At 39.6% G+C, this 14,809-nt stretch overlaps 1 protein-coding gene across 10 annotated transcripts in view; it reads right to left on the reverse strand.

The window, feature by feature from the left end:
- Dock10 (dedicator of cytokinesis 10) overlaps window positions 1-14,809 on the reverse strand; it is a 192,531-nt gene that overhangs the window by 97,957 nt on the left and 79,765 nt on the right. For all 10 annotated transcript variants that reach the window (XM_010611775.2, XM_010611779.2, XM_010611783.2 and 7 more), the window contains exons 5-10: window positions 10,306-10,378; window positions 9,918-10,040; window positions 9,573-9,707; window positions 2,382-2,565; window positions 412-497; window positions 11-94 (exon numbers count right to left, since the gene is read on the reverse strand). In XM_010611775.2, the coding sequence (XP_010610077.1) occupies window positions 11-94; window positions 412-497; window positions 2,382-2,565; window positions 9,573-9,707; window positions 9,918-10,040; window positions 10,306-10,378 (685 nt within the window). The remainder of the gene's footprint in view (window positions 1-10; window positions 95-411; window positions 498-2,381; window positions 2,566-9,572; window positions 9,708-9,917; window positions 10,041-10,305; window positions 10,379-14,809) is intronic.

The raw sequence follows: 14,809 nt of genomic DNA on the forward strand, positions 1-14,809 counted from the left end.
AGGGACTTACATCGATATCCGGATCCAGCAAGAAGAGATTTAGCCTCTCCACATTACGAGTTGCTTTGACACTATCTTCTGTTTCTGTGAGGTACTACAGAGAAAACCGTGTTAGACCTTGGCGTTCAAGTATCCAGAGCCATCCTGACCATGTTCACATGGCTAAAAAGCAGACCCTTAGTATTATTATCACTGTTTTAATGCCAGACATTATTACTTGGCAGATCTGGAAATAACATACTTTGATTTTTGAGAGTGGTGTGCATTTTAAGTAAAACACTTAGGTTAATGGAAAGTTCTCAATTAGTCTCTTAGTCTAAACCTTAAAAAAAGCATTTCCATCTTTTGCATGCAAGCAGTAAGTAAGAAGCAGCTGAAATCCATGTGCAAAAACAATGTCAGTTTTTTTACTTTTGTGAAGTCTGGGTGTAGGCTGTTCTCTGCAGAGTCTGTTTCTTCTGGCGTACATTCACAAGGTACAGAATTGTCCAGCGGATCTTGAAAAGATTCAGCGACACAGGTTATTAAATGATATGAGTCACAGATCTTGGCAGCCTGTGACATATAAAACAAGGTAGACTCAAGAGCTCAGAGCAATGCAAGTGAGCCTCTGTCTTTGTTTTCTTTGGTATCCTGTGGTCCACAGTTCTAGGCAATCAGGGTCTGGAAGTGAGACTTCCTGATGATTATTTTGGGACAGTTGCCATGATGCTATAGTATGACAATAAGGGGTTTGGATCTTTCCAATACTCTCTGTATACTTGGGGATGTGCTAATCTACTTCAATAATACATACTAACCTGTTCTTAAATATGTATGTGTGTGTGTATATATATACATATATATATATATATTTTTTTTTTCTCTCCCTGTTAAGTTTTGTTTTTTTTTGGTACCAGGGATCCAAATAAGGTCTTCGCACTTGCAAAGCAAGCAGCAGAACCACTGAGCTAAATCCCTGGCCCCTCTCCCTGTTAAGTTTATTCGTACATTTAAAGCCAAGAATACAGTTACATTCATCACTGGGATATTGTACCTTTATGTGACATATCTTGGTTCTTGTTTTTTTCCCATTCCCCTGCCCTTCCTTCACCCCCTTCACCCTTCCTTATTTACAAAGACTTTGTTTCCATTTTTCCCTTTTTTCACATTTTTTGTTTTTCCTTATTTCCTTTCCCCTCCCCTTTCCACTTCCCCTTTAGCCATTTTCTTCCTATTTCACACTATCCATTATACCATTTGAACCTTATTCACACTTTTAGCTTTTCACACCAGAGAAATTATTTGGTATTTACTCGTGTGTCCTATTTATTTCACTTAAGAGTATGGCCTCAATATGCATCCATTTAGCTATAGATGTCTCTAGTTTCTCATTCTTTGTGGCTGAGTAGTACTCCATTTTATAGAAAAATCACATTTTCTTCATCCAGTCTCCAGTTGATGGGTGTGTATATTTTTGGTAAATCTCACTCTCTTACCTAGAACCTGTCTTGTAGCTTTAGTTACTTAATGTCTGTAGGACCCTATAAACATTAATAGTCTAGTTGACCATTATGAAGCATGCAGTCAACAAATATAAAACATCGACTATGGCATGTATTGAAATCAAAAATAGATTTGGTCCTCAGTATCCTGTGACTCTTTCACTTTACAGCATATGATATTGGAGACTACTAGAATGTAAAGCCTCTTTAGTTTCCAGGGAACCATTGTCCTTGGTAAGTGTTTTAATATAATTTTATTTCACCAACAATGACTGAATGTTGGTGGAGAGCTTGCCTTTTATCCATCTCTGACTTGGTTTTCTACGGTTCCACCCTTTCTTGCTCTTTTTTATTCTCTTTTCTTTTTTCAGAATGAATTAGAATCTTATCTGGGAATTAGACTGGGGAGAAGAAATTGTTCGTTTAATCTTATAAAGATATCTTTCATTATGCATACTCTGGAACATTCACACACAACCTGATCTCAGTATGGCAAAAAAAAGCATAAATAAAAGATGCCTTTTAACTAAGAGGAAGTGTTGCATATTTGCCTGTTCAGAGAATGATTTACTAATTAAATGCAATGAAAGGCCAAAACCCAGAAAATACACGCTATAAATGGCTTCCCATCAAGTATAGGTATATTTTGGTGCTGATAGCAGATAATTCCCAACATTATTTGCTGGATGACAGCTTTAAATAAATGCCAGTCAACTCTAAATCACCCATACATGTGGTGACCACCGTTATTCAATAAGAGTAAAGATTGAAGGTGATGTCTTGCAACACACAGCTCAGGGATGTGTGAGCTGGTCTTCACAGCTACTGCAGTTTAAAGGCACTAAAAACACCATTCACATTTGGCAGAGACAGGGAGATGGATTCGTGAGCTCTCACCCAGCCCCAGCTCAGTGAGCTCTGTGCTTCTCCTTCCCTGAAGGGGCCCTTCGGGACTGATCTGCAGGATACGGTTGAGGGTGTGAATCCACTCGTCCATGTCTGACTCTGTCTCAGCTGCCAGCACAAAATAGGTCAGGTCGTTCATTTTCAATTCAAAGGCATATTTCCTTAGCCTGTTATTCTGTAGTACACAGAGAAAGAAAAAACATTAAATCTTAGAGAGCAAGAACCATTTTATACAGTGTTGGAGTTCCCAAATCTACCTATACAAATGCATAATGTAAAGAAAGCCTTCCAAAACAGGGTGAAATTTCAGGTGGACTTGAATTATATTTGATTTCTTTCAAAGCTTTTTGTACTAAGAATATTTTATTTAGGTTTTTGTTGATTGGATTGGGCAAGTTAGCTCAAATCTTTCACCCTTAAGCACAAATGTGCAGATACACCAACCTTCATGAAACCATTGCTTGGAATTCTGCCTTTGATTCCTCATGTTCTGTGAGTCATCGCAGCTGGGCCTCTAACTTCATCACACTTCAGAGTCTGCACTTGCCAAAGTCATGAACAAGGTCTATGTTTCCTTAGAATTGAAGGGTATCTCTTTCATTGCATCTTCCTTCCAGCAGAATTAATATGACGGCGACTTCCCTTCTCCTTGAAATTCCTCTTTCCCTGGTCCCCATGACCAAACTCTGCCAATTTTCTTTCTACCATATCAACTGCTATTTGCAATCTCTACTGCTAGCTCTTCCTTCCCTTCATGACTCCTAACAATAATTCTGGCTCTGCCTCATACTGCTTTCTTTCTCATTTAGTCCCATGGTTTCAGATATCTATAAGCAATGACACCTAATTCTGTTCTTGGCTTTGTCTTCTCTTTCAAGCTCCAGGCTGTTTCTTCTCTAACTTGACATCTCCACTTTGCGTTTGTAGAGCAAACCAGGAAGTCTTGTGTTTCATACAATAATACTATACATTCATGAAAGAGGTGTCTGTTGGGTTTTCGATTTGTGCTGGGTGAAAACAGACTATGCCTGTTAGTATTCCCAGCACTCAGGGAGGCTGAGAGAGGATTTCAAATTCAATACTTCTCTGGGAAACTTAGAGAGACCCTATTTCAAGATAAAAAACCCCAAAAAACAAAAAGAGGCTTGGGATGTAGCTTCATGTGAAAGCTCTGAGTTAAATCCCTAATACTAAAAGGAAGAAAAGAAAAAGAAAAAGAAAAAGAAGTGCACTTAAATTTTGTACAAATGATTCAGAGAAGGATCACTCACTTATGTGAGAGCACTGAATAGAAAGATTTGGGCCAGCACAAGGTCAGAGTTGGATTCAGAGAAGACCATTTCTAATGTAACGGAAACGAAGTGGGGTCAGACTGAAGTCAATGGCCTCGAAGTTGTTGTGCAAGGCAAACACCTGGGCAGCTTGTTTAAGAATACAAATTTCGAGAGGCCACACATTCCCCGGGCGAAGGGGCAGACTGCTTTCATCCACCCTCTCAGACCCTCCTGGGAGGCTGAGGAAGGAGGTCCTCAAAACTGCCTGTGAACTCCACAGAGGGTCAGAGGGCGTGGATGGCTGGAGAGAAATCCAGAGAAGTTGCCTGTATGGTGCTGTTTCCTTCAGGAAACAATAGCAACAGAAGCAGAAACTAAGGAAAGAACTAGCAACGCCCAGCGTTGCTGATCATGGCTTTTGCTACAGCACTGTCAAGTATCTGAGTGCAGCAAGATGCAAGCACATCTCCGTGTTGTCTTGAAAACAGATGTGAAAGAATCTACGTGACTAACAGGAAACTGCAAATAATGTGCACAGGCAGATGTGAAACTCTGTACAACGCTTCCATTAAAATCAGAAGTGGATTAAACTGCAGCTTACTTTGGAATGCAGAAACGAACACAATTTTAGAAACCAAACACAATAAAATATTAACGAGAGTAGATTTTCTAAATGGTACTCTGTACCTCACACGGATTGAGTGCAGCTGCCAATTCCAACAATGTTTTAAAACTAGAGGAAAGTATAACAAGCACTAAGGATGCTGATAAGTGAAATAGGTATGTTGTTTGTAACTTTTCAAGAACTAAACTGTTTTCTTTTTTGGTACCAGGGATCGAATGCAGGACCTTGCACTTACAAGGCAGGTATGGTGCCACTAAGCTAAATCCCAGGCCCTAAACTGTTTTTGTTCTGAGAGAAACAGAACTACTTGTAGTATAAAGAGGCTTATGTTGGGAATGGTGAACACATCTGAGTGGTTTTCTGTCTTACTCTGTAATTGCAAAGATCATGACATGCAGAACAGCAAAAAAGAAAGGACAAAAATAGAAAATCAATGTAACATTTTAGTAACCTCAAAGTCTAATAGTAAGTCATTAAAATAATAATCTAGGATTAATCATAATCCTGCTCTTCCTTCCTTCTTTCTTAAGCCAGTGTACTTTGTAGCAAATACAACTATAGTAGTCCAACTCACCAGTCTATCCACATGACTTCGTAAATAACAGAAAACTGAATATGTCCTACAGGCGCATAATGTATTCAATGACTTTTGGTAAGCCAGTCTACTTCCACAGTGTTTACCTGGAAAAGTTTCAAATTATACATACGCCAAGAAAACCACTCAAGCCAATGGAAGACTCAGTAGCGAGGAGGTAAGTTACTCAAACAAAACATTCCATTATGTCACTAGCATCTCTCATTGAATTATGCAAGCATGATAGAAGAGTTCCAAAAGGAAGAAGCACACAACATCAAATCCAGGTTATTGGTGTTGGTGAGTCCTAACCATGCCAACTTTTTTCCTGGTATCAGAGATCAAACTTAGGACCTTGTGCTTGCCAGGCTAGCGCGGCTCCACTGAGTTACATCCCCGGCCCTCACATTTTTTGCTCTTTCGGTAGGTTTATTTGTTCATTCATTCAACAAAAATTTCTTGGGTACCTCTTTTGTGCCAATCATGTAGCACTGAAAAAAGTCCAAGTAAAGTGCTTTTTCACACTGTACTTACATTCAATATCAGAGTGTGATGAAGAATCAGTAAACAGGAAAGTAGACATAAAACATACATGCAGTATGATATAGCGTCATGCAGTGATAAATGTAATTTCCATCTTGCATATGTTATCAGGACTCACTGTTTGAGGTGCAATACTCATGTCTTTGTGTAAGTAACATGTGTTTTGTTTCTCTGCATCCATCCCATATGTTGGAAATGCAACAAAAATCACATCTATTTTCAGTGATGCTTTCTTTACACATAGCAAAGAATACCAGCACATATTTGCTGAAATGAGCTCCGCATCTAAAACTCACCTCTCAAAACTGCACATGAAGTTATCTGTCTTTGTGATGTTTCTTCTGCCCACGTGTCTTTCTTAACTTAAATGTGTATATATATATGGTCACACCCACTGTATCTATGATAAATACAGCACTTATGAAAGCATCTTTCTGTAATCTGAGGAATTCTTCTGTCTCCATTCTAGTTTTACTATTTATCAGCTCTGTGACTTGGGAGAGCCACTTTATCTCTCTGAGCTTTATTTTAATAAACAGGGAGAGTAGTAATGCATATCCCATCAAGTGCTGTCAAATAATATAATAGATAAAAAAAAAAGTTACAGGTACCTGTGGGTTGTTATTATCATAGGAAGTACAGTTTTTCTTTTTTTGTTTTGGGTACTGGGGATCAAACTCAGGTCCTTGTGCTTGCGAGGCAGGCGATGGAACCACTGAGCTAACTCCCTGGCCCAGGAAGTACAATTCTTAAAGGCAGAGTTTGCCACTGGGAAATGCGCCGATCTTACCTGGCAGCCACAGGTGTTCTCCCAAGGTAGACTCCCACTCCCACATACACGGGCATGCACAGTCCAAACTGCTCCGACATCTCACCCTGCCCTACACTTGACCTGTAGAAGGTGACTGAACCCCTAGACTTTGGTTATACATGTGAGGTCTTGGAACTCATAACTACATGGTGGCAGACCCAGCCCCTAGGAGAAGATAGAATGTTGGTACCCTACGTCCCCTATTTAACACTGCAGAAAGTGGTGTCGACAATTACCCTTGTTCAGAGAGGGAGCCAAATGAAAATCTTGGGTAACTCTTCCTGTTCTACAGTGGCAGGACCTGAAATGGGCATGAGAATGAATGGAAGAGTGGATGGGCGAAGGAATGTGAGAGGACAACAGACCTAAATATTTCTCACTGTCAACACAGAGCTGAAGCAGCAAAAACTGAAAGCTCTGTCGTAGATCAGAAGTGCAAGCCTACAAAAACAGACCTAGTACTGTCTGATAATACTCCAAAAAGCAGAGAAGGAAAGTTTGGTCCCTTTTTGTTTGTTAGCAAAACCCAAGGACGCGCCAAATATCACTGTAATGTCTTAGAGAAAGGGAGCTGAAGTTTCTCTGTGTTTGAGGTCACCCTTGTAGTAAGTATTTTCTACGAATCCCAGGAATTATTCTTAGGAAAACACAATGATACAGATTGAATCTGAATGAGGCAAATGAAAATGGCATATTCACTATTACTATGAGCTCAAGCTGGATGGTAGGTAGCATTTTCTGGGACAGAGACTTTGTTCCTCCCCCCTTTTTTTGTTTTATTCAAGGAGATGGGCAATGATTCCTGACAAAATAGTTCTGACTCATTGTAGTTATTCATTTGTTCTGTGCTTTGTGTGGATGTGATTCATCTTCAGGCACATTTTGTGCCTGACAGCTTACAAGAGCAGTGCTTAAACTTTGTTCTCTCTCCCTTGAAATCTTCTATCCAGATGTTAGAATTTAGACACTACAAAGCTGCTGGCAAGTGTGGAGAAGTAGGACCTCAACACGGGTGACAAATAACCTCTCTCCCCAAAATGATCTCACGAACCTCCAAGGCTCTGCCTGACCAAAGGATGTCGATGACGCTGGATGAAAGCTTTTGATAAAGAGGAACATAAATTCAGGAGGGTCTATTGAACCTTTTAAAACATACATGTACAAGACCTATCCTGGGGAATCCCACAAACAGATGCAGGTTTCTGTGTAGACATGCAGCATGACTTGTAAATTGTCCCTGTTCTGTGCTCCCAGAATATTCCATGAACTCTGCCATCTGTACGTCCCTTGCCAGTTGTTTGCTTCATTCATAGTGAGCACGAGACTGTGCCCTTCTCTGATTTTGACTCTAGCAGGAAATTGAATTCCCTTTGCCTAAGCACAGGCTCCAAGCATATTACAAGCACTGAGCAAGTCTGTTGAATGGATACATGAATGAACAAATAAAGAAATGTACTAGCACACTTGTGTAGGAATTTCAGAAGGCAAATCAAGATTTACTGAGGAGGGTTTCCCTTACAGGAATGTCTGTCTTCTAAAGTTGTAAGCTTTGGGATTAATGGAACTATGGATGAAAGGGGGAAGATTCACTCTTCCTTTAGACATTTCAGTGCTCTTATTCTAGTTTTATCGACGAGAAACCTAAACACAGTGAGGTTGAGCCACTTACTCAAAGGCTTAGGATCCTAAATGGTAGAACTAGGATTTCAGCGTTGACTTGCGTCAACCACAAGCTTGTGTTTTCACCTAAGACCCTTTTTCGAAGGTCATCTCGAAGCAGAGACTATTTAGGTGAGAAAAAACAGAGAAGTGGCTGCAGTGGAAAGTCAGGGGAAGGCACTTAGGTGTGGGTTCAACATTCAGTTCTATGCTTCTTTGAAGAAGAAAAACATTTCATAGAAACTATCACTGCACACTTCACATAGAACAAAAGATTTTAAAAATGATGACTCGTTTGCCGGAGCAAGCTTTTGAAGTACACGTGGAAAACATGTTTAAAAATTTCAGCTCAGTTTCCATAAAATGTAGTTATTGATCTCCAAACTTATTGCTAAAGATGTACCTTGTCTTTCTAGGGCCAAAGAGTTTCTTCTGACACCGACAATTGACAATCACCTCCACCCTCCATGAAGACCTTTCCATGCTGAAAGTTAGTGCCTGCACTAGAAGGCAATTAGCTTTCTTTTCTAGTAAAGTGCTCTGCAGCAACACTTAATTCATTCTTTCCTTTTCAGGTTCAGTTTTCTTTCTGGAGGAATTCCAGGTTTTAACAGAACAACTGTCCAAAAACAGGTTAGGACTAACAAACTGAAGAGGGCTCTACTTCATGCCCAGGTATCTAATTGCCCCCAGCAGTAGTTCAGGGTGTGATCTCTGCTCTGGGTATGTGTGGCTTCCTGACAGCAGAGAGAACAGCTGTAGTAGGCCATGCTCAGAAAAGGGCATCAACCTCAAGGAGCCAGAGTCTTAACTGTGAAACTGCTGGGCCAGTTTCATTGCTACAATTTCTACATCAGGGGGAGTAAAAGTAGATAGTACATCAGAGTGGAAAAAGTAACTATTTAGAATGCAGGAGTAGCCAGTATCTATGGAATATAAAGGATCTATAAAATCATTCTGCTTTGCTCTGCCACAGCTGTCCATCAAGTATAATACTAAGATAATAATCTGAAGATGAAGACTTTGTAGAATAACATTATCCACTAAAAGCACTATGTCTGTTTCTGCACTTAGACTCTTGGGTATCAATGCAATCCTTATCTTTGAAGAAACTCTTCTCTTAGGGGAAAGATAAGGTGCACACTGTGAATTTGCCACCTCACTGTTACCTAGTTATAAAGACAATATTTATGAAGTATATACTTTGAGGTTTGTGATTTATATATTAACTTATTTAGTTTCCTTAGTTTAGTTGTTCAGTGTATCAATCCAGGTGGTCCGTTTTCTAGAATAAACATATCAGACTTGCTCCTGCCTCAGGACCTTTGTACTTGCTCCCCCTGTTCATTCTATAGTTCAGGGATCAAATGGCCTCTTAAAATGCTTTTCTCATCCTTTGAGACTCAGTATTCCTTTCCAGTCTTACCGTTCCTTTTCTCCTCCCATTACCCTATTTATTTTCTTTATTCAAACATTTACCAACTGAATCTATTCTATTGGCTTATTTCTTCATTTATGCCCTATTTCTCCTTATTGAAAGTAAGTTTTGTGGAATCTAGAAATCTAGGCTGCCTTCCTTCTTCAATGAATTCCTAGAGATTATGGCAATTCTTGGTTCATGTCACATACTCCAAAACATTTGTTAATATTTTGCAGTGAAAACAACCACCAAAAGGAAAAAGGGATCGCTACTCACCTGTACTACACCTGTACAGGAATCCAAAAAGATGCATCCTTTGGGTTCTTTGGATATTTTTTCATCTTTGTAAAAGTTCATAATGTAGGAATTATCTGGCAACTGAGTCAGCTGGAAGTAACGTTTTTTGAATGACTAAAGAAAGGGAAAACGGGGATACAGTTCACATTGCAAATGAAAAGTTGAATTTTAAAAAATTCATTGGGAATTTCTACACTTCTAGAAACGAACATCCCATTTCCTCAGACATAAAACATTACATGGAACGTGTCTCCTCTGCTGTACTACCACAGGAGGAAGAGGTGAGAAAGGTGACCCGGGAGCCTGGGTCTCGTGTTTCCTTACCCGGACAGTGACGGTGTTATTCACAGTGCTGTTGAAATTCCCCTTGTAGAGCCAGCCAGACTTGAACACGCCAGACCCTCCGGCTGCCCCGCCACCCTTGGAGGATGAGTGGGAAGTGGTGTCCTGCAGGAAAGGTGTAGTGAACATCGAGCCAACTCTGGGTCCTGCACTCAGGCACTGGCCTTAAAGAGGGGACTGCTTTCCCCTCTTGGACTCATCTGCTATACTCATGTTTGATGTCAAAATGAATGTGATTCATTTTGCCCGAAATCCCCATCACAGACAGCTATCTGGCTTATAGAGAACTGGCCAGCACGCACAAATGCCACTGCAAGACAGGAAGTGATTACCTTCAAATTCAGTACTTCACTTGCAACAGTTCACTTACTTCATCTTTGTCAGCATCTTCGTGGTCAACTTCAAAGGAATGTGAGGGAAGTTTCTCTGGTTTGTACTCTGCTCTGATATTTAAAAAGAAAAAAAAAAAGAGTCTGGTTTATCATCTCACACTTTTTTTTTCCCACTTCAGCTGTTAACAAGGTAACGGCGATGATGCCAGTATTCCTGCAAACTTAAAACAAAATTTTATTAGTACATAGTTGCATAATATTTATATTCCTCGTGTGGACGTGGTATGTGTACCTAACACAACTCTGTAATCTTAAGAACTGTGAGGGTCCCATTTTCTTTGAAAGTACTAACTTTCCCCTTTGTCATTATATATATATATCTTATCTCCAGCAAGTAACTATTTTACAATGTGGAGTTACTATTTATATAGATGTGTACATGTCTTTTTCAATTAGATGAAAGCAAGCAGAGTAATTGTAGAGGTCTGGTACATTGTATCTTTTCTGCACTCTGACATGGATTATTAAGTACTCAAATTTTTATTATTTTTTTCTGGGTCGTCTATGAGATATGGTGACTGTTTAAATTTTTTAAAAGTTAAAGTAAAAAACGCATTGCCATTTATCCCCTCAGAATATTCCCCCTCAGTTTGAACACACTCATCCCGTTGATCTTGACATTTTCTGAAGCCGCTTTGGAAGTCTTTTTTCATGAGTATCTTTAGTTTTGGGCTTGCTTTGATGTCCTGCATCAATTCACAACGTTTGCCTTTCATGGTCATTTTGACTTTGGAGAAGAGCCAGAAGTTGCACAGTCAGATGTGATTCATCAGGTGAAAGAGGACTCTCTGCGATGTTTCCACAAGCCCGCCTTTCTGTTAGATGGGATTGGTCGCAGCATTTGCTATACTTTTGATCACATATTGTAAAGACACTCATGAAAGACTTCCAGAACTGCTTGGGAATGTGGCAATGCGAAGTGCAGGGATCAAGATGCGATAGGTGTACAGACCAGTTGATTACTAGGACTCACTGTGTATCACAAACACATTCTACTTTAAAAAGTGGCATAAAGAATGGGCTAAAGGTGCTTGTAGTAACAGGGGGTATTTTGAGGGGTGGGGGCGAATGGCACGTGTCTTGGACTATAAAATAATATAAAAAGTTCCCCATTCTCCTGCCCTCCCTTCAAAGTAAGAACAAAGATGGGTTCTGAAAAAGTGCACATTTCCAACAATGACTGCCATTATACTGTATGCCTTAAATGTACCAATAAAACTAATACGTTAAACATTCACCACAGCTTTTCTCACACACCTCAGAGATGCTCCAGGCTAGGGATGGTCATCTGAAGACCTCAGTCTGAAGAAGCCTCCTGAGACCCAGACTGTGGTGTGCTTTGCAGTTCCGCTCTCTGCAGTCTCCTCTAAAGGACCCTCGGCGGGACCTAGCAGCAGTAATGCTCACTCTGTGCCTTCCCAGGGCAGCACAGAAACGCCTGCTCCAGACACAGTGCCCTGAGGTGGAAACCAGCCAATGCTGCCCATGTTCACGCCTTTCTTGAGATCCAACTCTTTGTCACCTGTACCACTGCGCTCATCTGTTTGTATTTTCTTTAACATGATTGACGTTGTGTAGAAATAACCTCTGAATGTAAGTACTGGGGGAACAAAGACCAGAGGCATATTTGATATTCCTATCACAAATTGTTGCCTAAGTTGTTGATAAATCGGAAAGAGAAGGAAAATGACCAGGAACTCTTTTTATCTTAAGTGTGCATATAGGTACTTACTGTACATACAGAATATACTAATGGGTTGCAAATACTCTTTTACACTACACTTGAAAGACATAAAAATGCCTATTCTCAGTTTACAGCAGAAGTTAGCACAAAGAACATTGTCTGCACTGTCGAATGAGGCAAAAGATCTGAGATCAGAACAACACTGTGTATTCTTGATAAGAGGATTTTCAATATGGTGATAAAACATATATAACATTACACAGTTCAGCAATACTAAGTACCTTCACAGTGCTGTGAAAATACCACTGTCATCTCCAGACCTTTCCCATAATCCCACACTGAGATTCTGTACCCATTAAAAAGTAATTTTCCATTTCCCTCTCTCCCAGCCCCTAGTTAATGCTGTATGGATTTGACTATTCCAGGCACCTCATATAAGTGCAATTGTACAGGATTTGTCTTTTTGTGTCTGCTTTTATCACTTACTGTAATGTCTTCAGGGTGCATCCATGGTGTAGGATGTGTTCAGATTTGGCTTCATTTATTTATTTGTACCGGGGATCAAATTCTGGACCTTGTGTTTGTAAGGCAGGTGGTGGCACCACTGAGCTAAATCCCTGGCCCTTGATTTGGCTTCTTTTAAAGCCTGACTAATATTCCAATGTAACAAGCTAAGAGTATGTACCCTAAAATCATTCCCATGAAGGCATCCTGAAGGCCTATTAGGCATCTCTTTTTATAGACTGCATCACTTTTTATGATGCTCAACCAATTCTCTTACTTGTGTGCATGTCTGAGCCTTTTATCAGACAGTATATTTCTAAAGCCAGGAACCAGGAACTTTTTTTTTTTTTTTTTGGTACTGGGGATCGAACTCAGGTCCTTGCGTTTTTAAGGCAGGCAGCGGAACCACTGAGCTAAATCCCCAGCCCAAGCCAGAAACTTTAATGAAGTCCCATCTCACACAGCTATTTCCTCTGCTTTGACTAGAGATGCTCAATATGCATGTGATGATTAGATTAATAATAGAGTAAGGTGAGCAAGAATATCACAGATGTAAAGTAATAGGATATGGTAATTTTAGTGTTGTTGGCAGGCATTTTGGTGATTATCTTTTTAGCTGTAGAACATAATTTGCTGATCAAAATCTTCACAGGTCCATCTAACATATGATGTGAGTTTTAAGAACATGTTTTGCTATCATGATTTTCTCTTATAAATTCAAATTATGCGACATACTTGCTACTCAAATCAATAACAAAGAATAAGAAATTTTCTCTGAGAAACATTATTCTGACAGGGTAGGGAGAATTTGCCAGTGACTCTAAAATAACACTGTGGAATCTCTACTTGCCCTGTCTGCTCATGAAGGTGACACTGAGCAAAAGAGCAGAAAATGTTAACATCACTGGTAAGTGGCACAGACAAGCTTGAAAATCTAAGGTTCTACAAGAAGAAAAGCTAACTATGGCACTTCAGAATTCTTGCACAAAAATGGCTGCAATCTTACTTAACAGCATGTTGTCATCACTGCTGAAGCTTGAAGGCTACTGAGGTTTCTTCAGTCCTGTACCTCATGATCTCCAGAGCGCAACCTTCTTGTCTTAAAAAGTAATCTCAACATTTAGCTCAGTTGATGTCTATGGGGCTATAACACAATGACTGTCCCTTTTAAAGATCATACTTGCAAGAGCCAGGGATTTAGCTCAGTGGTGCCACTGCCTGCCTCACAAGCATAGGGTCCTGAGTTCGATCCCTGGTACCCTCCCAAAAAAGGTCATACTTGTGAATGAAATTTAACATCGCATTGTAATCATACACCATGATCAAGTTAGTTCCATTCTAGGGATGCAAGCCTGGTTCATCCTACTCAGATCAATAAATGTAATTCACCACCTAACATAGAATCAAGGATAAAAATCACACAATCACTTCAATAATTATAGAAAAAGCCTTCCATGAAACTGAACATCTGTTAAAATAAAAGCCCTGAATAAAGTAGATATAGAGGGATTAGAACTAAAAATAATAAAGGCTATACATAAAAAGCACATAACCAATATGTATCACACTGAATAGGGAACCTGAAATCATATGCCCTAAAAGTGGGAATGAGACAAGGAGATCCACTTTGACCACTCCTAGTTAGTGAAGTACTGGACATTTTAGCCAGAGCAATTAGGCAAGGAACAGAAACAGGAAAGGAAGGAGTCAAGGAGTCAAGTTATCCTGTTTTGTAGATGATACGATTCTCTGATGAGAAAAGCTTAGACAATCCGCCAAGTCTTTTGGAACTGATAAATTCAGTAAAGTAGAAGGATTCAAAATCAACATAAAGAAATTGGTGGCTTTTCTAAACACCAATAATGAACTTATTGAAAAAGAAATCAGTGAAACCCTTTCACAGTGATGTCATAAACACACACAGAATTCCTAGGAAGACAGCTTCCCAAGGAGGTAGAAACTCCTAAGACACTGAAAAAAGAAATTGAAGAAGACACTAGAGGATGGCAAGACGTCTCATGTTCACAGGCTGGAAGAATGAATATTGCTAAAATGGCCATACTACTGAAACCGAGCTACAGAATCAATCCCAATAAACATACCAAATTATTTCTTCACAATACTAGAAAAAAAGCTTGAAATTTGTATGAAAGCACAAAAGACACCAAATATTCATTGCTACCCTGAAAAAAAAGGGCTATGCTGAAAGCATCACAATATTTGATTACAAAATGTAGTAAAAGCCATTGTAACAAAAACATAGACACATAAACCAATGAAACAGGGTAGAGGAT

The sequence above is a fragment of the Fukomys damarensis genome, unplaced genomic scaffold, assembly GCF_012274545.1.
Source record: "Fukomys damarensis isolate Sample0158 unplaced genomic scaffold, DMR_v1.0_HiC HiC_scaffold_16, whole genome shotgun sequence".
NCBI classification, from domain to species: domain Eukaryota; kingdom Metazoa; phylum Chordata; class Mammalia; order Rodentia; family Bathyergidae; genus Fukomys; species Fukomys damarensis.